Genomic DNA, 24,223 nt, shown 5'->3' on the forward strand with positions numbered 1-24,223 from the left:
GGTGCCCGGCGTGTGCCCCGATGGCCTGGGGCAGAGCTCCAGAGAGCCACGGCTGGCCGAGGGCTCACGGATTCTCACCCGCCCCCAGTGCCTCAGGAGACACCTGGGCAGCGAACAGCTCGAGGTGTGCGGAGGATGGCTCACGATGGGAGGGAGGCACAAGGGGTGCTTTCCATCTCTTTGGCCACCAGTTTTAATTAAAAAAAAATTTCCATCTGTTTAGAAAAGTTTTATCCTCTTAAGGAAATGACGTTTATTAAGCAACAGCCCCTTCTGCTCATCGTCCAGCTGTGCTCACTGGCAGAGCAGAGGCTGGTGGGATTCCGCCTGCTCCGCACCAGGAGGTGCCACTTGGCTTCCCAGTGTCGAAGGCCTTCTTGGACTCAGCACACCTTCACGGCCCCGTGGGCTGTGGGTCCCTGGGTTGGGCATGACTGACTTGGAGGGTGATGAGAGATCTCCAGGATCCAGGCAGATCTGGCACGCCGCTGGGTGCTAGGCGCTGGGCTCTGGGTGGCCTCCTTGCTGTGCTTTTCTCTGAAGGTTGAGGGAGCCCTGCTCAGAGACCACCAGGTGAGCTCTGGGGGTCCCTCTGGGCTCCTGTGCCCTGCACAGCCCGGTTCTGACCACAGACCTCCTCCATCAGGGTGGACTGTAGCCCAGAGTGGGATACCACCACGCCCATCACCCCCTACCCCTGGAGCCCCTGACCAAGGCCCTTCTGGGTACTTAACCAGTGATCTGATCTCACCACAGTCAGGGATTAGGGCCTCTCCCGGAGGGCTGGGGTCCAATGGGATGATGTGTTTCAGGTGAGAAACAGGTTCAGGGATGTCCCCAGCCTCACTGGCTGTTGTTGGCAGAGCAGGATGAAAGGCAGACGGGAATGCAGAATTGGGATCTCGCCCTGACCCCTGTGATCCGTGAGGCCCTTGAGCGAGAGGGATGCACTCAGTCGAAGTGCCCGCCTCTTGCTTTGTGTTAGTGTGAAGAGGAGGGGTGGGCCCTATTCTATTCTTGGCTGCCCACAGCACCTAAGGCCAGCTTGGTCACCAAGGCATGCTGGAAGGTCACCACAGGTGGCACAGGTGGCTTGGGGTGTGCTGGGCAGCAACCGCTATGCAGCAGTGGCCTCCAAGCAGAAGCTGCTGTTTCGGACACCCGAGGTATTCCCAGCCTCCTTCCCCTACCCCGAGGTTTGCTGGAGTCACTGAGGGGGCAGTAGCAAGCTGCAGGTGCAGGGTCGGGGTCCTGGGGGTTGCGTGTATGCGCAGCCTCCAGAGAAGCCCATGCAGGCCCCCCTCACCCGTTCCTGCCTGACCTGCTGTTGTGTCCTGCTCCTAGCTCTGCAGTCTGGGACAAGCATGTTAACTGCTTCAGAGCTCAGTTTCCCCATCCGTAATAGGGAATGATCTTTATGCTCCCACAGACTCGTCCTGAGGCTGCAGAGAGGCAGCGTTGAAAAGTACCTAGCTCAGGGCCTGGCTCAGTGACGGTTAGCTGTTAGGGTTACCATCGCATCGCAATTGTTACTCCATAGTGATGACCCCCCGGGGACTCTGGACTTGTTCAGCTCAGCTGAAAGGCTGCTTGGCTGAAACCATCTCAGCTCTGCATAGTGTGGCCTGTGGGTTGCGCTCATGACAGCGTGGAGCCTATTCAGTGTGTACCGAGTGTGTGTCCTTGCCTAGCTGGCCTCGGCATTTATTTTGTAGCTGGAGCCCTGGTGGGATGGGGTCAGGTGGGCTCTGGGAGTCTGGGGGACAGGTGCAGGTACCTTCGGGTGCCCCTCCCCTGGGGGCCTCTGCTTTGTCAGAAGTATGGCTGGGGGCTGAGGGCTGACTATCTATTTGTAGGTGTCACCAGAGCAGTCCCTGCCTCTCCTTTTCAGAGGACATTGTTGAGGGGACCCTGCCATCTGCGTCTGGGCTGGCTGCTTCCTGTGTGGGGGGCTCCTCCTGGCTGACCAGCAGCCCTTTCTGGCCCCCTGCATCAGCGCCTCCCCACTCAGCTTCACTGCTGAAGGCAGGGCCAGCCTGGGCACCAGGTTCTTCCCCCTCTTCCCAAGGTCTCTGCCCACCCGTCTTCCCTCGCCCTGGCCGTGACGGTCAGTGCCTTGCCCCGCTCTGACGACCAGGCCCTGTGCGCAGTTGGCGCTCCGTGGTTGCTGAGAGATGTGCTCTCCAGTCTGTGGGCCAGATGGGGCCTCTGAAGTGGAGAGGGCCCACCCTCTCTCCTGCAGCCTGCTGTGGCTCCCCATCGCCTCTGGGATGAGAGCAGACCCTGCGAAGCCTTGAGCTCCTGGCCCTCCAGCTGTGAGCCCAGGTGGGACCACCCAGTTACAAGAGCGTTAGGCCTGGCTGTGTAGGAGACATGTGTCTCCACACTGGAGTCCTTGCGGCACACAGGAAGGCTTCATGGTCCTCATGGTGGGGAGGGGTCCCCGGAGAGGCATGGAGTCTCGCTCCTAGGTTGCTGTGTGGCTTCAGCGCTCTGTACCTCCATGCCCCTGTCCTGCAGATGTCAACACCCAGTTGAGGAGAACGTGGACTTTGCCCAGTGTTGTGCAGGGATGGTGGGGCCAGGCTGGAGCCCACGTGTCCTGCCTTCGCCCTGGCCAAGGTGGGGGTTATCTGCCCTGGCCAAGCTGTGCTGCCCATCCCTGCCCGCCCCAGCAGGTGGGGGCCTGCAGTGGGATCCCACCCATGAGCAGTAGAGGCTTGTTGACTTACTGGCCTCCCAGGCTCCCCCTCCAAAGCCAAGTCCTCCAGGACGGTTCTTGCCCCTGAGAAGGGGCAGTGTGAGTGCTGGGCTGCAGCAAGCCCCTCTTCGTTCCATTTCCTCACAGTCTCAGGGACGGAGGGCTTGTCCTGGAGCACAGGACCGGGATTGTGCGGAGGTCCTGGGAGGCCACGGTCATGAGGGGACCCAGTGAAGGCCAGGAGGGGACAAGCATCCCTCCAGGTATGGGGAGGGTCACCGCAGCGCCTCCGCGGATCTGACCCACTGGCTGTGGCTCCTGTGCTTGACCCTTTTGGCAAAGATATGCAGGGGTCTTTCAGTTGCCCCCCCTTAGGCAGCATGAAAACAATTTAACTCTTGCAGAAAGAACCTGGGAATTGATCTCCCCTGTCACTGATCCCACAAGTGTGACTTTGCATTGGTTTCTTGGTCCCATTGTGCCCAGTCTCCCCATCTGTAAAATGGGGTTGACAGTAGTTCCACCTCCTGTGAGGACTGAGTGAAGTCAGGAACCAGAAGCAGCTCCCACATGAGACTCAGGAAGTGTGACAGGCGTGGAGGGTAGGGACCCATGAAGCTAGGCCCGGCGCCTTAGGAAAAAGAGGGAGCTTTCCTCCAGGTTTCCCCAGGACGGAATGTGTTTCGTCCTGTGCACCTGCCTGCAGAGCCCCTTGCACGCTGTCAGTCCACAATGAATGCTTGGTGGAAGAGTTCACCCAGGGCCTGCAACACCATAGTGCTCAGCTTCTCCAAATTCCTCTTAACTTCCAGACTCGACACTTAAACTTGATTCCAAGGAAATCAAAGCTGATTGTCAACACTGGACTTTGCAGGCAGCTCCCAAACCCACATGCATATTTACAACTAAGAAATGCCAGTTCCTCAAAGAATGTTAGCCTCTGAGATGCATCAAGAGACCAGGAGGCAAGGGGTTAAAGGCAAACCGTGGCATTCCCCAAATCTGTCCAGTTCCCTGGCATGGTACAGTGTCGCGGAGCCCGAGGTGGCATCTTTTGTTTGGCTGCTGATGGCGGCCTTCGGGCCTTGGCATCCACGTTGCTGCAATTTTCCAGGAACAGTAGATCATCTGAAAGCAGAGCTGCCACGTTTTGCTCAATAAAGGGATTTTGTAGAGCGATGATAAATTTGGCATGTCTTTATTATTATTATTTTTTCAACACTTAAAGAAAATAAAAGCTGGTACAAAGGTATGTTTGTTTCTGAAATGTGTTTCCTTCCCCAGATGTTCTTTTCTGCCAGTTCTAAAATGCGTTCTGAGCTCGGTCCTCCAGTTTCCTCCCTGTGAGGAAGAACAATGAGACCTTTGTAACCACACAGGGGAAACGGCCGCTTCCCTCTGCAGTGGGCATGGGGGAGGGGCTGGGACGTCCCACCTCCTCCCACCTCGATGGAAACCACGAGTCTGTGCCAGCCCAGCCGACTGTCGGGGGGTTTGGCAGCCTCCTTTCCCATGGTGGTAATTTGCAGGGTCATGGCTCAGGGGCACTGCAGTCTGCACCTCCGTCCCTGGATCTGTGCGTTTGCTGTGTGGCCTCGCAGTAAATGCTTCCATCTGCGTGGCGTTTATGGACCCTGGGGCTTGGTACTGTCTGTGTTATCTGGAGTCAAACTTGCCCTTTTCCTTTTCTGTCTGCCTTTCTTGCATCAAATGCTGGTCCCCACCCAAAGGGTAGCCCAGTCTGCAGGACACGGCGCAGAGGTAGAGTTGGTGGCTTCACGAGGGTCCAGTGGGGCACAGACCTTCCTCGGCTGCTCTGTCGCTTTGTAACTTGAGACTGCGTGGGTGGGGTACCTGAGGGATCCGTGAGCCCACCCTTCCCACACGTGTGCATGCACACACACATGTGCACAGTGCTTCAGAAGTACCACCTTAGTTGGATTTGAAGGACAGCCAAGAGACCTGTATAAAGCTTGTAGTTAGAGTCGTTTTGATACTGGCCTGAATTAAGAGCAGTCTCCGTGGGGTTGCTGTCTGTGGGGCACGTGTTTAATGAAAATCCTTGTTTTTAAATAAATGTATCCTGCTTTAGAACACCCAAGATATAAAATCTAGACTTCATAGACAAAAATAGCTAACATTTGTTGTGTATATCACAGTGTGCCAGGCAGGCTCTAAGAGATGTTTGATTTCTTTAATCCTTCCAGCTGCCCTGTGGGCTGGGGGCCATCCCTACCCTCATACTGAGGCTGGGAGAGGTCAATTAACTTGCTCAATTTGGTGTAGGCAAAACTAGGAATTGGCAGACGGTGGTTCCAGTGCCTGCCTTTTAATTGGTACTTGAATTATACGAGTGTTTTCTTCCATCAATAAAAGAAATCGGCGAACAGCCTGCCATGGGTTTCAGTAAGTGCAAGCCCTCCTTGTCATCCCAGACCTCAGCCTGCCCATTTAATGGATGAAGACACTGAGGCCTGGAGGGAACAGTGACTTCAGAGCCACTCTCCTGGGCTCTGCCACTCCTCTCGCCTCCCGTATGAACCTGAGTGGCCACATGACCCTGGGGGAGAGCTACTCAACTGTCCCAAGGAGGGGGTGATGACTGCTGGCCTCCCACCGGCCATCAGCGCCCCACTGACTGACACCCCTGTGTCAGTCTCCACCCTGGAACTGTTTCTCTCACTATTTGCCATGGCCTTGGGCCACTTCCGGGGGCTTGGCAAGGCAGGAGGCGTGGAACCAAGATGGTATGTAATCAGAATGCTATATTTTGTTGAAAATAAGAATGTTAGTAACGGGCTGGTTTCTGGCAGGTCAAACTGGGACTCTGAAATACATATTTTTCTCTGCTCTGCCCTAAACCTTCTAATTAGTGAAAACACACATTTGCAGACATCAGTCAAATGTCATATTCCCTAGCAGCTTGTCCTGGGATCACTGAGCTGGTCACATTCCACAGTTGCTAACTCAGGGCTTGCAGAGTATGTGTGCACGTGGGTGTGCATGCGTGTGTTTGTGAGAGAGATACATGCCTTCTGGGGAGCCCTGGTGGCCTGTTTCCTTCCCTCCCAGGCCCCTGAGCTTCTGCTCCCCACCCCGCCCCCAGCCCCTTGTCAGCACGTGCGCGGCCACTGCAATGAGATACAGACGTTCGCCCAATTAAAACACAGTTAGTGGAGGACACATGACTTTCAGGGAAAACCGCTTTCTCTCAGGAAGATCTCTGCTGTGCAGTATTGCATAGCTAGACCCCAGCTCCACTCAACAGTGGACTCCATTAATAGCCTGGGTTTTGGAAGAGGCGATTTGCTTCTGGTAACTGGCTCCGGTGCATGGATGTTCCCTCCTCTTGCTGGAATCTCTGCCCGACCCAGACAGTGCTTGTGAACCAGCCCTGGCGGGCTCCATGGGGTTCTGGGTCTGGGAGGCGAGGACTTGCCTGGGGTCATTCTCATTCTGCATGGCACTAGCCATGCTGGCTGCATTGAAGCCTTAACACAGAGACCTGTGGGTCCTTTACATCTGATCATCCTGTCATTTGTATCTGGGGTGGTTAGTTGCAAAAAATTCCACAGTAGCCAAGTCAAGAAAGTCACTGGCTCTCTCAGGAGCGCGATTGGTGTGGGGCGAGCTTGGGGGTGTAGCCCAGGCAAGCCCTTCACCCTGATGCGCATTAGCCTTCTTATCCAGGAAATGGGGGGAGGCGGTCTGGGCCCAGGGAGGGGAGCATGCTGAGCTGGGGATCTCCACCGGTCCAGGATTCAGGGCGCCTCCGACCGTTCTCTGCCCAGCGCCTCCTGTTCAGTTTTACTTTTGTGTTTTCCATTTCACTTCTGCCTCTAGGCCAGTGTTTTTCAAAATGTGTTTCCTGAGTGGAAATGAAAAAATGTTCTGTGATCAGGCGCAGTTGGGAAATCCTAGGGGAGAGAAAGTGAACTAGGCTTCCTCACCGCAGGACTTCTCAGAGCCTTTAAAATGGTAATTATGCTCCAGGCCTTGTGCCCCTCTACCTAGGCATCCTTTACTGGTTGGGAAGAGACGGCAGGTTACGGGTGAGTCTGGGTAAGTGGAGTTGTGCCTAAGCTGATAACCTGACGTCACCAACACTGTTCTGTCACCTTGCTTTGGTGTGGCTTCTTCACAGTTGTCACATCTGGGCCCTTTGGAGTGACCTAGCAAGTCCTTTGCTTGTCTCCCAGGACTTTCCAGAGTAGCCAAGCAGAGCCTTCGGCCAGTTCCCTTGTGGGGCCAGGCCCTGCCCGGGAGCACAGGCAGGAGAACAGCTGCCTCCCCGCCTGCCCCAGGGCCTTGGTGTCAGGGCCATAGCCCCCAGCTCTGCGGTGGAGCAGCAGGGACCTGCCTGGCCCATCTCCCTGTTGAGTGAAGACCCGGAGGCGCCTGTCCTGTTCTGTGTGCTCCGAGGTGTCTGAAACCAGCTACCTCATTTTCTTTTTATCTTTTGCAAGTGATTTCTTATTTCCTGCTCCACCCCCAAACGTGCCCCCTGTATGTTTCCTGTTCGCCTGCTTCCCTGACCTTTGAAATGTGGTCCCTGCTCGGGAAACTTGCCTGGACCTCAGTCAATTATGGTTTTCCTCTGGGCTGTGTGTGTGTGTGTGTTTGAGTGTGCAAGTGTGTGCATTAGGATTAGAGAGAATTCGATGGGGGGCCCGGGGCCAACAGGAATGGGGGTGGCTGAGCTGAGAGGCCAAGGGCAGGTTCCAGGTTGCATTGACAGCCGAAGCTGGTGAGTGTGAGGTGGGCAGATGTGAGGTGTATGTGGGGAGTGGGGTGCTGTCTGGGTGACTGGGCTGGGAGAGGGCAGGTGGGAGACAAGCTGGAAGAGGTGGTGTTATTCTGTAGCACCTGATGTACACAGACCTTGGAGGTGCAGCTCCAGGCTTTCTCTCTCCCCACCCGCCCCTGAAGGCCCCACTCTCCCGCCTTCTGCAGCCAGCCTTCCTTTTGTCTGCCCCTGAGCTCCTCCACTCTTGTGGTCGTTAAGAAAAGCTTTTTATAATCCAAGTTGGTTTGGGAAGAGGCAAACTGTCCTTTCCCAACAGCCATATGCCAACCCTGGCCACATCTATTCTGGATTTGAAGCAAAATATGGTATTTATTCATTATTGTCATGCAAATGTCAGCAGCTCACTCACTCTTGATGGAGACAGCACCTGGAATGGGAGGGATGGGTCCACGGCCAGCATTGGAGGTGCTCGGCCCCAGCACCCGGGCCTTGCTCTGCAGGCAGCCCTGCTCTGCACCGGGCCCTGCTCTGCACCAGGTTCCACTGGGTGGCATCAGCCATGCCTGCCCTGAGGAGGTGAAGTGCGGGCTCTCTCCAGTGAAGGTGCAGAGGCAGGGTGAGCTGGCGGGCTCACGGAGGACGTGGGCTTCACCTGGGTCCAGGAGGCCAGGTCACATTCAGCCAAGTATTCATCAGCTGGGTGTAGAGACCAGGGAGGGTTTTTAGGGGTGGGAATGGCTGGAGGCATGGAGGTGGTCAGGGTGGAGTCTACGGGAGACTTGGTCTACTCTGGTGCGGTGGGATTCATGTAGAGAGAGCCCTTGGGCGCTGAGGCCAGGCTGCGGGGTAGATGGGAGAGACCTCCTGGCTTAGCAGGTCCTTGGGTGGATGGATGGACGGATGGAGGGATGTTGGGGGAATTGGTGGGATATAGATGGTTCAGCCAAGGTGGAAATGGGGGAGTAGAGCTATTCCTGGGGTGCTTGAAGATGTCAGCAAGTATCCCACTCCAGCTTGAGTTTACAGAGCTTTCTCTAAAAGGCAGAACATGTGCTTGGTTAAAGGAAACCCAAGATTGTATTATTGTTGTAAATGTCAAGTCCCTCATTTTGAATCTTTAGACAACTGCAGAATTGTGTCACTGACTTGGGTAAAAGCCCAAGGAAAAACATGAAATTGTGTTGCCAAAATTGCAGTCATCGTAGCTGCATGAGGGTTTGAGTGGCCACCGCCACCCCAGTAGGAGAGACGCGTAGATGTTGAATACACTGTGAGCTGCGTGCAGGGGATTGAAACGTGGATGTGGGGAAGGTCCCTGGCTTCATGGAACTGTCTACATAAAAGCGAGTCTGGGTGTTTCCTGTTTCTTCTACCTTAAGAAATTTCCACGAGAAGCTAAGGTATGGTTTTGCCAAGAATGTTGTTAATGGCCCAGCAATGAATATTTTCAGCCACTTGTAGACACCTGAACTTCATTCTTGGCAAACAGGTGTATGATTCTTGGACTTGGAGAGACTGAACTTTGCTGTGCTCAGAATGGAGGAGACCAGCTCACTTGTACTTTGATTTCTCCCTGGTCCCTGTCATTTTAGCCTGATCAGTGCTTTTTCAAACATTTCCCCTTGAAGGGGAGATAGGACTTTCTGGCTCAGGGATGGGGAGGCTTCCAGGCAGCCTTAAACATTGTCCCTGCCCCACCCTAAGTATCTTTGAAGTTTCATGTTTTATCATAAAGTCTATGAGAATGTTGCAGACTCCATCATAGTCATGCTAGTTTTATTTTTTTAAATGTGGTTTGAATTTTATATAAAGTATATGGATTATATCTGAGAACTAATGTGCAAGGCCTGTATGCAAAACATAATACAACTTTACAGAAGGACATCGGAGAGGACTGCAGTGGATGTTCACGCATAGGAAGACAGGAGATGGAGATGGCAGTTGCCCCCAGATCGATCAGTGGATTCAGTGCCAGGGGCTGGCAGTACGCTCTCCTCCCTGTTCTTTCCTCCCGCCCCATTGCACAAATGTTGGTGCCTGGCATTTAAAGAAGCAGACCAGGCGCGGTGGCTCACACCTGTAATCCCAGCACTTTGAGAGGCCAAGGTGGGTGGATCACTTGAGGTCAGGAGTTCGAGACCAGCCTGGCCAACATGGTGAAACCCCATCTCTACTAAAAATACAAAAATTAGCCGGGCGTGGTGGCGGGCACCTGTAATCCCAGCTATTTGAGAAGCTGAGGCAGGAGAATCACTTGAACCCAGGAGGCAGACGTTGCAGTGAGCCTGGATCGTGCCACTGCACTCCAGCCTGGGCAACAGAGTAAGACTCCATCTCAAATAAATAAATAAGAAATAAGCAGCATGTCGAGGGTGGTGCTATGTAGAGGTGTCGGGGGTGATTGGCACCCAGCATCCGGAAGCAAGGTGGGGTAGGGTGCAGAGGTGACTGACAGCAGGGGCTACTGGAGCAGATGGGAAGCTGGTTATGGAGCTAATAAGTAAATTGATTGAGCAAATAAGTAAACATATGGATAGTAACACAAGCCAGGCTTTGCACTTTGGAGAAGGTGCTTACAAACTTGGACTAGACAGTACCCAGACACATGGCTGAAACCGTAGGTACTGCCACGCACACATGCACAGAAATAGAGAAATAGTCATAGATGCATGTGTGTATAAAAGTGTATGTAGGCTGGGCACGGCAGCTCATGCCTGTAATTCCAGCACTTTGGGAGGCTGAGGTGGGTGGATCACTTGAGGTTAGGAGTTTGAGACCAGCCTGGCCAATGTGGTGAAACTCCGTCGCTACTAAAAATACAGAAATTAGCCGGTTGTGGGGGCACACCTGTAATCCCAGCTACTTGGGAGGCTGAGAATCACTTGAACCTGGGAGGCGGAGGTTGCAGTGAGTCGAGATCACGCCATTTTACTCCAGCCTGGATGACAGAGTGAGACTCTGTCTCAAAAAATAAAATAAAATAAAATAAAAGTGTGAGTATACATACACACGTACAGTTGGTTCTTGTTATTCTTGAAAGTTATGCTCCATAAAGTCACTGGGAACCCTGAATTATTGAATACTGAACCATTGCTCCTAGGGGAAACATCGGGCTAGGTTCCTGTGAGCCTCAGGTCACAACGTTTTTGCCAACTGTTCGATACGTGACCTGGCTTTTTTTTTTTTTTTTTTTTTAAGACAGCGTCTTGCTGTGTCACCCCAGGCTGGAATGCAGTGGTACAATCATGGGTCACTGCAGCCTTGACCTCCTGGGCTCAGGCCATTTTCCTGCCTCAGCCTCTCCAGTAGCTGGGACTACAGGCATGCACCACCACACCTGTCTGATTTAAAAAAATATACAGATGAGGTCTTGCCATGTTGCCCAGGCTGGTCTCAAACTTCTGGCCTCAAGTGAACCTCCCACCTTGGCCTCCCAAAGTGTTGGGATTACAGGCATGAGCCACCGCACTCAGCCCGTAACCTTGTCTTATGTGTGTTTCTAAGACACCTTATTTAGGCTGAGTGCAGTAGCTCATGCCTGTAATCCCAACACTTTGGGAGGCTGAGGTGGGAGGATCACTTGAGCCCAGGAGGTTGAGGCTGCAGTGAGCCAAGGTCACACCACTGGACTCTAAAGCCTGGGTGACAGAGTGAGACCCTGTCTCTAAAAAGCACCTTATTTACTGTATATTGTTGATTCATTAACATTGAATTCGTGGCCAACTACGCTATAACTCATACCTGAATAAAGCCTCTCATGCATATTCTCTCTGTAAGGCGTGGGGCAGCCTCATGCACCTAGGAGCACTACACAGCAGCATATGTGCAGGGGACATTTTATACAGCAAAATTGCCCACAAAAAGCACAGTGATGTGGAAAGCATGGCACTAGCTAGACCGAGAGAAGGACACTTGCTTACATCTCGACAGCCAGAGCAAGAAGATGGGGCGTTGTGGCCTCAGTTGACCTCAGTTTGGAACGTGTGATGGTGACTCAGTTTTTTCACACTCTGCAAGTCAGTGAATGATTGCAAAAGTGCTGTGAGGTTTAATTTGGGGGATATAAATAAATGTTAGCAAGTAGGCGAGCTCAAGTACGGAATCTGGGAAGAAGGAAGACTGTACGTGTATTTCCTACCTCCATCAGCAGAGAGGCCTAGAAGCAATGACCCCAAGTAGCAGTGAGCACACCAGAGCCCAGTTCTGGGTTTCTGAATACCATTCTCCACCCAAAGGAGCCAGAGCTTGTCCACGAAGAAGCTGGTTCTAGGGCTGGGGCAAGGAAAGGTACAAGCCGAGCATGGGGCATCTTATTGTGTAAGAAAGCAAAGAAGTTCTGGAGGACTGGTGGGGACCTCTGGGACAGAAGAGCCAGCTTAGAGGGGTGCTCACTATCCAAATCTAGGAATATTTGAACGTCAAAATGTTGTGTACATGCCTTAGCGACCAACCCACATTTAAAACAAATTCCTGAATGAGGTCTGTAACTGTAGTTCCAAGTCGTTCTTTTTTGTAGCTCATAATAGCCCATAATATTACTATAACATATGTTTGCATTTACCTATTTTTATTTTATTTGATTTTTTTGAGACAGAGTTTTGCTTTTGTCACCCAGGCTGGAGTGCAATGGTACGATCTCAGCTTATTGCAACCTCTGCCTCCCGGTTTCAAGCTATTTTCCTGTCTCAGCCTCCCGAGAAGCTGGGATTACAGGCATGCACCACCACATCTGGCTAATTTTTGTATTTTTAGTAGAGACAGGGTTTCACCGTGTTGGCGAGGCTGTTCTCGAACCCCTGACCTCAGGTGATCTGCCTGCCTTGGCCTCCCAAAGTGCTGGGATTACAGTCGTGGGCCACCGTGCCCGGCCTGCATTTACCTGTTTTTAATTGTGGTAAAATACGTATAACACTTATCGTCGTAACCATTTGTAAGTGTGAAGTTCAGTGGCATTAAGAACATTCACGTTGCTGGTAACCACTGCCACCATCCATCTCCCACCACAATTTAATAAATCATTGAAAACAGACTTTCTTGACCACAAACAATGGTGCAGCAGCAGCATTATAGATCTCTGTCTGTCCTGCTGGCTGAGCTGTGGCATCCTTCCTTTTTTATATTGTAAAAACTGTAAATAAAATGCCATAAAAACGCCAACGTTGATCTTTGTGGAACTTGCGGAGCTGACTGTAGAATGTGTTGGGGGTATAACAGGACCAGGGCAGCCCAGGTGTTTCTGAAGGAGACGAATCGGGAGGGACTCGCTCCGCCAGGCATCAGGGCAGATTGCAAAGCCTTGTTTTTGCATGTCATGCCGATGCGGGGTGGACAGTTAGACCAAGAGGAGCCCGGAAGCAGACCCAGGCTTTGGCATCTGGAGCTTTGGCATCTGGCAGAACTCCTGTCCCTGGGGTTGGGGGTGTGAGGAGGTGTGCAGGGTAGTAGCGTGAATAACTGCTTTGAGGAGCTGAAGCTAGAAGGTGCCCAGAGCTGTGTTAGGTGTCAGAGAAGTTGTTTGTGAGGCATTGTGAGTAGAATTAAGTAACTTGAGTGCGTAATTGCCTCTGGGGATCAGGCCTGGGCATGCTCAACATTCACCAAGTCATGTTTTGTTTTTCAGTGCTCCAGCTCTTACTCTTCCAGGAAGCCTGCCCAGTCTACCCACAGCCAGGTCTACCCACAGTCAGCCCTTCCTCTTCTTAGAAGCCTGCCCACTCTAACCGCAGCCAGATCTTCCTCTGTCTAGGAAGCCTGCCTGGTTCACCCACAGCCGTGTCTTCTTCCTCTAGGAAGCCTGCCTGGTCCACCCACAGCCAGGTCTACCTCCTCCAAGAAGCCTGCCTGATCCACCCACAGCCAGATCTTCCTCCTCCAAGAAGCCTGCCTGGTCCACCAACAGCCAGGTGTACCCATAGTCAGCTCTTCCTCCTCTCGGAAACCTGCCAACTCCACCCACAGCCAGATCTTCCCCATCTAGGAAGCCTGCCTACCCCACCTACAGCCAAGTCTTCTTCCTCCAGGAAGCCTGCCTGGGCCACCTGCAGTCAGCTTATCCATCCCCAGGCTCCAGGCATTACCTGTCCATGCATTCATCCCACCTTTTCTTCTTGGGTGGTTTTGTGTGTGCGAGTGTGCGTGTGTGTGTGTATGTGTGTATATCCTGCCCAACTAACCTGCAGGCTCCTTGACTCTGGAGCCCTGATGTCTTCTGTTTCTCTGTCTCTTCCATCGTGCTGGCACTGGACGCAGGATCATTCCTGACTGATTAATCTCTAGCTTGTGTCCAGGCTGCAGCTTGCTCCGATGAGCAGTTGGAGGCCTAGTGTAATGCTTGGTGAATATAAATAAGGCATGGACTGAAAATGTTGCTTATTTTGGTATAGTAGCAAAGGATTGGGTTACCTTGAATTGAGTCTTGTTTGGTGTAACCATGTAAATAAACAGTGTAAAATATAGGCTATTGGAATGGAAGCCCAGACATCTGTTATGAATTCTATATATAAATATTGGATATGCTTACATGGGTTAAAATGAGATTGTTGGCACTTGGGTTTTCAAACTCCTGATTCTGCTCCGGGTAGGACTGATCACGGGTCCTGGTACTCAAGGCAGGAGGGGCCACGAGCTGGCCTTTCTCTGACACTGACTTGCCAAGAAGTGGGCGTTCCTGGGAGCTGCAGACATGCACCCACTAGAGATAGATCTGAATCACCCCCTCACATTCTCCTAATAGTGCCAAGAACCCACAGCAGAGTGCGGGGTGTACTGAGTTTGTGCTGAGCAGGGGTGCCTGAATCCCGGATTGAAGAAAGTGTTCTACGCCCGATTAAACCAACTGGGAATCCAGGCAAAAGAAGACGTTCCCAGGGGAAGCCAGCCTGCCCAGTGTGCATGGTGCCTTTTAAACAAATTATCTGCATTTCCATTGGGATGAAGTTCACTTGACAACATTACTTATTGGTTTTTTTGCTTTTGTTTAGTTTTTTTTTTTTTTTTTTTGAGGCAGAATCTCACTCTGTCACCCAGGCTGGAGTATAATGGTGCAATGTCGGCTCACTGCAACCTCCGCTTCCTGGGTTCAAGCGATTCTCCTGCCTCAGCCTCCCGAGTAGCTGGGATTACAGGCATGTGCCACCACACCTGGCTAATTTTTGTATTTTTAGTAGAGATGGGGTTTCACCGTGTTGCCCAGGCTGCTCTCAAACTCCTGACCTCAGATGATCCGCCTGCCTTGGCTTCCCAAAGTGTTGGCATTACAGGTGTAAGACACCGCGCCGGGCCTTTTTTGTTTTTGTTTTTTTGAGACAGAGTCTCCTTCTGTCACACAGGCTGGAGTGCAGTGGCGCAATCTCAGCTCACTGCAACCTCCACCTCCCGGGTTCAAGTGGTTCTTCTGCCTCAGTATCCCAAGTAGAGCTGGGATTACAGGGACCCACCCGCCACCACACCTGGCTAATTTTTTCTTTTTTTTCCGAAACGGAATTTTGGTCTGTCGCCCAAGCTGGAGTGCAGTGGTATAATCTCAGCTCACTGCAACCTCTGTTTCCCAGGTTCAAGGGATTCTCTTGCCTCAGCCTCCGGAGTAGCTGGTATTACAGGCGCCCTCCACCATGCCCAGCTAATTTGTGTATTTTTAGTAGAGATGGGGTTTCACCGTGTTGGCCAGGCTGGTCTTGAACTCCTTACCTCGTGATCCGCCCGCCTCAGCCTCCCAAAGTCCTGGGATTACAGGCGTGAGCCACCATACCTGGCCATAATATTCGTTTTTATGCATCATTCCTTTTTATGGCCCCTCTCACCTCTGTCAGGTGGTGAATAGACTACGTTTCATTTATCCGTTCATCGGTTATGGACATTTGAGCTGTTTCCATGTTTTGGCTTTGTGAACACTGCTGTTAACATGCGTGTACCTGTACGTGTACATACATGAGTAGAGGGGTTCAGTTCTTTTGGGTATATACGTAGGAGTGGAATTACTGGTCATAGGATCATTCTATGTGTAACTTTTTGAGGCACTACCAGGCTGTTTTCCACAGCAGCCAGAGGTGTCTTTAAAAGCAGTTGTCAACCGGGCTTGGTGGCTCACACCTGTAATCCCAGCACTTTGGGATACCAAGGCGGGCGGATCACCTGAGGTCAGGAGTTCGAGACCAGCCTGGCCAACATGGCAAAACCCCATCTCTACTAAAAATACAAAATTAGCTGGGCATGGTGGCGCGTACCTGTAATCCCAGCTACTCAGGAGACTGAGGTGGGAGAATCGCTTGAAACTGGGAGGCCGAGGTTGCAGTGAGCTGAGATCGCACCATCACACTCCAGCCTGGGCAACTAGAGTGAAACTCCGTCTCAAAATAAAAATAAAAATAAAAGGAATGATCACTTCCTGCTTCATGAATGAGGAAACTGAGGCTCTGGGAGATGGGAAATCCTGCCCAGAATCTCACAGCTGGAGGCCAGGCCGGGCTTTGAATCCAGGCACCTGAGTCTGAGTGGATGGTGTGTACTTTGTGTTGGAGCTGGCCCAGGGCTGGATGAAGGCAACATTTAATTAATGAAAACCACTACCCCCTCCCGGCTGTTACCTCTTGAGCGCTTTTCTATGAAGCATCCTGTTTAAGCCTCGCACTCTGTGATGTGGAGGTGCAGTAATTATCCCCATTTCACAGACAGGATGTTGAGGTCAGAGGGGTTGAGTGATTGTCATGGGCCAGGTCTCAGCCAGGTTTGCTAACCCTGGAGTCTGCCGTCTGCTCTGAAGTGGTCACTCTGAGCTGGAGAGCTGACCTGGCCCTTTTGCCTTTGTGATGTACAGTCCTGAAAAAAATATTTGCACAAATAGCTTCATAGGAACATACATGGAATTTGAAATTAAAAAATATATTAAAAACTATATATTTACCAGTATTACCAATATATTACCCAGAGACTCGTCTCCCTAATGAGGCCACCTTTACTTTTTCAATCTTCGTCTCCGCTGGTGCTTTCTCATAACTGCCATTCATTCTAGTAGAAATCATGGTTCACGGTTATGCTGTGTGTGTGGTTTTTGGTTTTGACATGTCGAACATTTTTGTTGTTACCACAGTCATTTTGTTACTAGTTAATTGGTGCTACCTTTCCACGGAGACAATAGTCTAGTTACCCCTGCCGCTGGAGATTGTTCTTTTTTTTTTTTGCTATTACAAATAAGTCCTCAGCAAATATTGTGACTCAGACGTTTTCCTTCTTTCTGGTGTTTCTTGGGACAAACTCCTGCAGGGGTGATCCCTGGGGAGAGGGCGTAATTATTTTATGTTCATGATGCAGCAGTCACCACCGTGTTTCTGAAAGGTTTGTTCTGCACTCTGGGCTGCCAGTTGACATTCGGTTTTTCATGGTGATCTGGTGGGTCCTGGGGTATGATGGTGGCTGGGCCCAGCTGCTTCAGCCCTCAGCCTGTCCATCCCCCACCCACACCCAGAACTGAGGCTCCAAGGTGCAGCCTCAGGTGTCTGCCACAGCCTGTGCATCCCTCATCGCCCCAGGTCTGTTGCCCTCCCTTCTCCTCCTTCTCAAATTACACTGCCCAGAGGTCAGGCTAGAGGTCAGCAGGTCCATCACTGGATGGAATGACCTGGGGCAGGCCAAGGTATCTGGGGGCTGTGTAGCTGTGACCCCTGAGCTGCAGGGGGCTGTGAAACGAGAGACCTTGGGCACATGGGCACATGACGTGGTGGGAAGGCGCCCAGAGGACCAGCACCCACCATGCTCCCCCCACACTCTGCTCTAGTGTGCTCCCACCCCAGGACCTTTGCCCAGGCCTGCCGGCTCCTTCCCTCCCAGCAAGGCCTGCTCTGTCTCAGGTAGCATTCAGCCCCCCGACCCACTTCTCATGTAGCATGCAGCCCCCCGACCTACTTCACCCTGCGCCATTTCCCTGATCTGCAGCGTTTATGATGTAACATTACTAAGGTGTCCTTATTGGCTATGTGTATTGCTTGTTTATTACCACCCACGTGAATACGGAGCCATTCAGGCCGTGTCCTGGGTGTCTGGGTGGGCCAGCTGGTGCTGGGCACTCGCCTGCTGGAGGAGTGAGTGCCCATGGCCAGCCCCTCCTGGTGCCTGGGCTGCCTCTCCTCCTTAGTGTGCTGCCTCTACAGGTTTTTCTCCTGAACTGTCCTCTTTGCTTTTTTTTTTTAAGCTTTAAAAGAAGTTTTTGTAGAGATGCGGTCTTGCTGTGTTGCTCAGGCTGGTCTTGAACTCCTGGCCTGAGATGATCCTCTCTCCTCGGAAAGTGCTGGGATTATAGGTGTGAGCTACCGAGCCGGCCCTTCCCTTCTACTCTGCTACTCTGCTCTTCTCTCTCCCTCCCGTCGGGTTCTGCTCCTGCCACGTTCTCCCCTCTCCCCACCAAAGGCTGGGTTTTCTTTGTCTGGGCTCCTTTCCCCTTTGGAGAAGAGGGGGCTGTAGGGCCTTGGTGCGGGGCCCCCCAGTGACAGGATCCCCCATCACCCAGAGTTCCACAGGCCCTGGTGGGGAGGAGGGGGAGCAGAAGAGGAGGTGCCACCTTTGCCTGCTGGGGAAGGGCAGGGGCCACCCACACAGAGCTCTCCCATTTGCTGTGGACCCTGGGGCCACTGCCAGTTCCTTCCAAAGGAAAGCCAGCTCCCCAGGTGGTAGGAGAGTGATGTGGGTTCCTCTTAAACTTAGGAATTGAGTGTGTGGTTGCTTCTAAGTGTCTTAGAAGCCGGAGCGGCTCCTGGAAAGAGCCTGCCTGCCACGGCGGGCCTTACCCTGGCTGTGCCCACAGATGTCCCTGGGGCCTGCCGCTGCTGCCCGGCTCTCCTGGCCTCCCCTGGTGTGGGTTGGGAAAAGCACAGCAAATTAAAAAACACCTCCATCTCCGGCCTTTGAAGAACACACCTGAACAGCCGAGAGTGTAAACTGTGGTGAAATGTGGTCTTTCCAGTTTGGGGAGAAGCAGGGCAGAGCTGGGGCTTTTGTACCCAGGGTTTCCAAGAGCTCCTGCCTCCCTCGGCTGTGCTGGCCAGGGCCCCCCGCTGGGACCTCCAGCTGTAGTAGGGAAGGATTTACTGGGTTGCTGGCCACTGTGGACTGCCCCTAAGGGCAGGTATGCCTGCCTTTACCCGGGTTCCCCTCCTGCCTGGAAGATACAGCCCATGGGAGGCCTGTTGTCTGCGGGATCCTTCAGCATCAGAGACACTGGGGCCAGCGTCTGCCTGGTGAGGTGCAGGCCTGGCAGGCCTGGTCCCCCACCTGCTTGAGCACCCACGGTGGTGGGGGCTCGCTGCCTCCCGAGACAATCTATGTCATTGTTGTCCAAGGAAGCTAATTTAGAGTAGAAAGTTCCGTGTCCAGTCCCACTCTGTGCGTGTGTTAGCAGGGGACTCTTGGGCCGGAGCTGGGTCCACCCTGGTAGGGGGACTTCATGGGGCCTGGGCGACAGCACTGTGTATTTGTGTGTGTGTGTGTTTGTGTGTGTGTGTGTCTGAGGAGGTGGACCAGTTTCTCAAAAGGCCTGTGACCCCAAGAACCAAGGAATTTCAGCCTGGGTGGATCACACCTTCACTGGTGAGTGGGACAAGCTGGGGGCCCTCGCCACAGGGGCAGCCAGGGCATGGGGCACAGTTGGCCTCATTCACAAAATGGGAGTATAAGTGATCCCTGCTCCGGCGGCCAGGACGATGAGTGGGAACACACCGTGTGGGGGCCGCCTGGCCTGGGTGTGCCGCAGGTGTCCTTGTTGGTGATGGTTCCACCTGCTTGTGCCACCAGTGCCCTCTGGGTCTCACACACAACTCTCTTCCCGGCGAAGGCCCCTCCTACCCCCAGGCCTCGGTGCTGCTTCCGTCTCGGAAGGCCCCAGGCGCTCCTGCATCCTGGGCGTGATTCCTGTGTGCCTGCAGACCCCCTCGTGGCTGCCATCTCATCTTTTGGTGCACCTGTCGGCCAGACCTCCTGGTAGCGGGTGCTGCACTCCCCTGAATGTGCCAGGGCCTGGGGGCAGGGACCTGGGCTCCTCCCTCACTGAGTGGAGGGAACTCAGTGTCTTGGAGTTGGGGTGCCTGCAGGCTGGGTGGTGCAGGTGAAATGCAGACCCCTCAGCTGGTGTTCCAGAGCAGCTGCCTTCCTCCACCCGAGGGACTTCGCCCGCAGCCCAGTCAGGGGTGGGGCCTGGGTGCATCACCCGCAGGCTGGGTAGGGGTGGAGCCTGGGTGGCCCTGCCTGTGAGCTGCATAGTTGTCGCCTTTGACCCTGAGTTTTCTTCGTTATCTGTTTGGACCTGTTTGGGGCAGGCAGGGGATGAGATTTGAAGATAAATGCCTTAGCTGTGGCCATCTCCTTTTGTGAGAGGTCAATGTCCAGTTCCGCTGCAGTTATAACCTCCCATTTTTTGATTTCTTTTTATTTTTTCGTTTTTCTTTTTGAGATGGAGTCTCGCTCTGTCACCCAGGCTGGAGTGCAATGGGGTGACCTCGGCTCACTGCAACCTCCACTTCTCGGGTTCAAGTGATTCTCCTGCCTCAGCCTCCTGACTAGCCGGGGTTACAGGCGTGAGCCACCACGCCCAGCTAATTTTTGTATTTTTAGTAGAGGCAAGGTTTCGCCGTGTTGGCCAGGCTGGTCTCAAACTCCTGGCCTTAAGTGATCTGCCCGCCTCGGCCTCCCAAAGTGCTGAGATGACAGGTGTGAGCCACCGCGCCCGGCCCAGAACTCTTTAATTCCCACCTGAAACTTTCCGCCTTAAGCAGGTCCCCAGTCTCCCTCCCCTAGTCCCTGGTCCCACCATTCTGCTTTCTGTCTCAATGAATTTGCCTACCATAAGTACCTCATATAAATTGAATCATAAAGCATTTGTCTTTTTATATCTGGCTTATTTCACTTAGCATAACATTCTTAAGTTTCATCCATGTTGTAGCATGTGTCAGAATCTCTTTTTTTTTTTTTTTTTTTTTTGCAGACAGCGTCTCGCTCTGTCATCTAGACTGGAGTCTGGAGTTCAGTGGCACAATCTTGGTTCACTGCAACATCTGCCTCCTGGGTCCAAGCAATTCTCCTGCCTCAGCCTCCTTAGTAGCTGGAACTACAGGCGCGTGCCACCATGCCTTGCTAATTTTTGTATTTTTTTGGAGGCAGGGTTTCACCATCTTGGCCAGGCGGGTCTTGAATTCCTGACCTCAGGTGATCCACCTGCCTCAGCCTCCCCAAGTGCTGGGATTACAGGCATGAGCCACCGTGCCTGACCAGAATCTTTTTCCTTTTTGAGACTGAATAGTACTCCATTGTGTGGATGGAGCAGATTTTGCCCCGCTATTCATCCCTCAGTAGAGGGACGCTTGGGTTGCTTCCATGTTTGTTTGTTTTTTTGTTTTTGTTTTGCTGCTGTTGTTTGTTTTTTTTGAGACAGAGTCTCGCTGTGTCACCCAGGCTGGAATGCAGTGGCGCAATCTTGGCTCACTGCAACCTCCGCCTGCAGGGTTCAAGTGATTCTCCTGCCTCAGACTTGTGAGTAGCTGGGATTACAGGTGCCCGTCACTACGCCCAGCTAATTTTTGTATTTTAGTAGAGACGGGGTTTCACCGTGTTAGCCAGGCTGGTCTCGAACTCCTGACCTCAGGTGATCCACCCGCCTCAGCCTCCCAAAGTGCTGGGATTACAGGTGTGAGCCACCGTGCCTGGCCGCCTCCATGTTTTAGCTGTTGGGAAGGATGCTGCTGTGATCCAGGGTGTATGCATATCGATTGTGTCCCTGTTTTCAGTTCTTTTGGGTATATAACCCGAAGCGAAATTGCTGGGTCATATGGTAATTCTATGTTTAAGTTTTTGGGGAACTGCCATGCTGTTTTCCATAGTAGCTGCACCATTTCACATTTTTGCCAATGGTGCACAAGGGTTCCAGTTGCTCCAGATCCTCACCAACACTTGCTATTTTGTTTTTTTGATAGTAGCCGTCCTAATTGGTGCAAGATGGTATCTTATTGTAGTTTTGATTTGCATTTCAAATCAAATCTGGGATTTGATATATTAGGGATATATTAAGCCTGTTTTGATGTGTTTATTGGCCATTTATATGTCATCTTTGGAGAAACGTCTGTTCAAGTTGTTTGCCCATTTTTGAGTTGGCTTAGTTGTTTTCTCATTGTTGAGTTTTAGGAGTTCTCTGTATTTCATGGATATTAATCTCTTAGTAGATCTATGATTTGGAAATATTTTCTCTCATTCTGTGGGTTGCCTTTTTACTCTCTCGATAGTGTCTTTTGATGCACAAAATCTTTAGCTTCCCATGAAGTCCCGTTTGTCTTTATTTGTTGCCTATGCCTTCCTGTTGTTTGACTTTCACAGTGTCCCTCGTTGCCACAAAGAACTGTAGACCTAAGATGGTGACAGCACGGGTGGGGCGGCGGAGGCGCCGCTGTCATTTTCCTGGCCTCAGGTCCTCTGTGTGTCCTCCCATCCTGTGGAGCATGTCTCCTGGGAATGGGAGGGGCCAGGATTTGAGCCAGTGCTTGTCTTGGCAGGGAGGCCTGTGCTCGGAACCATCTACCCCACTGCCCTGGGGTCTCTTGGGCCATGCTCTGGCCCTTTGTGTTCCCAGCTACCCTCATAGAGGCTGCAAATCTTTCCCCTGCTGAAATGAAACCAACTGAACTAACTACAGGATTCAGTTCTGTGATTGTCATTGGCTGAGTTGAGTTTGTTTTGGCTTTCTCTTTCTTGGTGAAGGTGGGAGTGTGGGGTTGGCTGGGCTCCCCCATCTGCGCAGGAGGACCCAGGGGTCTGCAGTTTTCATGAGGAATGTCAGCTGTTTCAAGCCAAGGCTTCAGATGTTTTTGGGGGGTGTTTGTGGCCAGCCCAGCCTAGCCCTGCTGACAGCAGACACGGACTGATGGAGCTCCCTGGAGGCCCTTAACCTCCTCGTGTCCACATCTTGTGTTCACTCCTCATGTGGCTTCTTAGTCCCTCTGAGTCTGTGTTGGGGGTTGCTGGACCCTCCTGAGCCGACGTCTGAGGTGTCTGGTGGGGTGATGGTCTCAAGGCCTCTCCTGATTTCTCATTCAGCCCGTTGTGGGAATGAGACTGTTGTCTGTGAGATGAGGCTTCTTGCACAGGCAGAAGGGGCTGAGGGCTGCGGTGCAGAGGGAGGTGAGGGAGCCAGCCTGGCCGCAGGCAGATCAGGAATGCTTGGGGTGGGGTGGTGGAGAGAAGTGTAGGTGAGGCCAGAGGCCAAGGCCTTGGAGGCCAGGCTAGGGGATCTGACCTTGTTCTGCATGGTACTGGCACAGGGAGCTGTGGAAGGTGTCTGAGCCGAGGGGTGGCATTCCAGAGTGACCCTTTAAATGTAGGAATGTCCAGAAGCAGGGTGGGAGAAATACGGAATACAGGGGTGGATGGGAAGCTGAGGCCACGGCCAAGGAAACGGGCCTGAGCTTGGACAGTGGTCAAAGACTTATAAGGGAATCTTGAGGCTCTGTCTGGCCTGGGCTCTGAACCCCTCAAAAAATGTGGCCCTGTGGCTGGGTCTGTAGCGAGCAGCATGGCCAGTGCTGTGCCTGCATGTCCCCGTCCCCTGTGTCAGGCCAACAAAGGGGATGTGGCTTCTCTGCAGAACAGGACAGGGCCCCTGTAGCCTCTGGAGGACGATGTGGGAGGTTTTGGGCATGGCAGGAAGGGTCACCCATATCTGGGGGAACAGACGTAGCAGTTGGTAAACAAACAGGTGCTGTCACCGAATGTGGGAAGAAGGCTGTTTGCTGCGCTGCAGGAGCCTCTGAATGATGCGGGCCGGGGCTGCCCAGGCAACTTCCTGACAACGCCTTAGGGGTGGGAGGAAGGAACTGGAGGTCTTGGGCATGGGCAGGGCAGTACCAGGAGTGCTCTGGGCATAGTGCTCCATCCCAGGGCTGTGTATCTTGCTGGCTTAGCCAGTGGCCCTCATGGTTTGCTTCTGCCCCACAGCCTCGCCGCTCCTGCTATTTGCCAACCGCCGGGACGTACGGCTGGTGGACGCCGGCGGAGTCAAGCTGGAGTCCACCATCGTGGTCAGCGGCCTGGAGGATGCGGCCGCAGTGGACTTCCAGTTCTCCAAGGGAGCCGTGTACTGGACAGATGTGAGCGAGGAGGCCATCAAGCAGACCTACCTGAACCAGACGGGGGCCGCCGTGCAGAACGTGGTCATCTCCGGCCTGGTCTCTCCCGACGGCCTCGCCTGCGACTGGGTGGGCAAGAAGCTGTACTGGACGGACTCAGAGACCAACCGCATCGAGGTGGCCAACCTCAATGGCACATCCCGGAAGGTGCTCTTCTGGCAGGACCTTGACCAGCCGAGGGCCATCGCCTTGGACCCCGCTCATGGGTAAACCCTGCTGTGACTCCACCTGGGTCCAGGGGGCAGGGAGTGTCACCATTTCTGTCTCGAATTTACATGAGCCCAAGTTCTTTTTCAGAAAAAAGATGTGACTCTTAAAATGAATTCGTGGGGGGTGTGTTGGCTCATGCCTGTAATCCCAGCACTCTGGGAGGCCAAGGCGGGCAGATCACCTGAGTCCAGGAATTTAAGACCACACTGGGCAACATGGTGAGACCCCATTTCTACAAAATATACAAAAATTAATCGGGTGTGGTGGTATGCACCTGTAATCCCAGCTTCTTGGGAGGCTGAGGTAGGAGGATCATTTGAGCCTGGGAGATCGAGGCTGCAGTGAACTGTGATCCCACCACTGCACTCCAGCCTGGGCGACAAAGTGAGGAGATCCTGTCTCAAAAAAAAAAAA

At 52.9% G+C, this 24,223-nt stretch overlaps 1 protein-coding gene across 1 annotated transcript in view; it reads left to right on the forward strand.

The window, feature by feature from the left end:
- The window catches only part of LRP5 (LDL receptor related protein 5), a 138,109-nt gene that overhangs the window by 11,826 nt on the left and 102,060 nt on the right, over window positions 1–24,223 (forward strand). The window contains exon 2 of the mRNA XM_031016247.3: window positions 23,409–23,805. Within this exon, the coding sequence (XP_030872107.1) occupies window positions 23,409–23,805 (397 nt within the window). The remainder of the gene's footprint in view (window positions 1–23,408; window positions 23,806–24,223) is intronic.

This window comes from Gorilla gorilla, chromosome 9, assembly GCF_029281585.2.
Source record: "Gorilla gorilla gorilla isolate KB3781 chromosome 9, NHGRI_mGorGor1-v2.1_pri, whole genome shotgun sequence".
Taxonomy (NCBI): domain Eukaryota; kingdom Metazoa; phylum Chordata; class Mammalia; order Primates; family Hominidae; genus Gorilla; species Gorilla gorilla.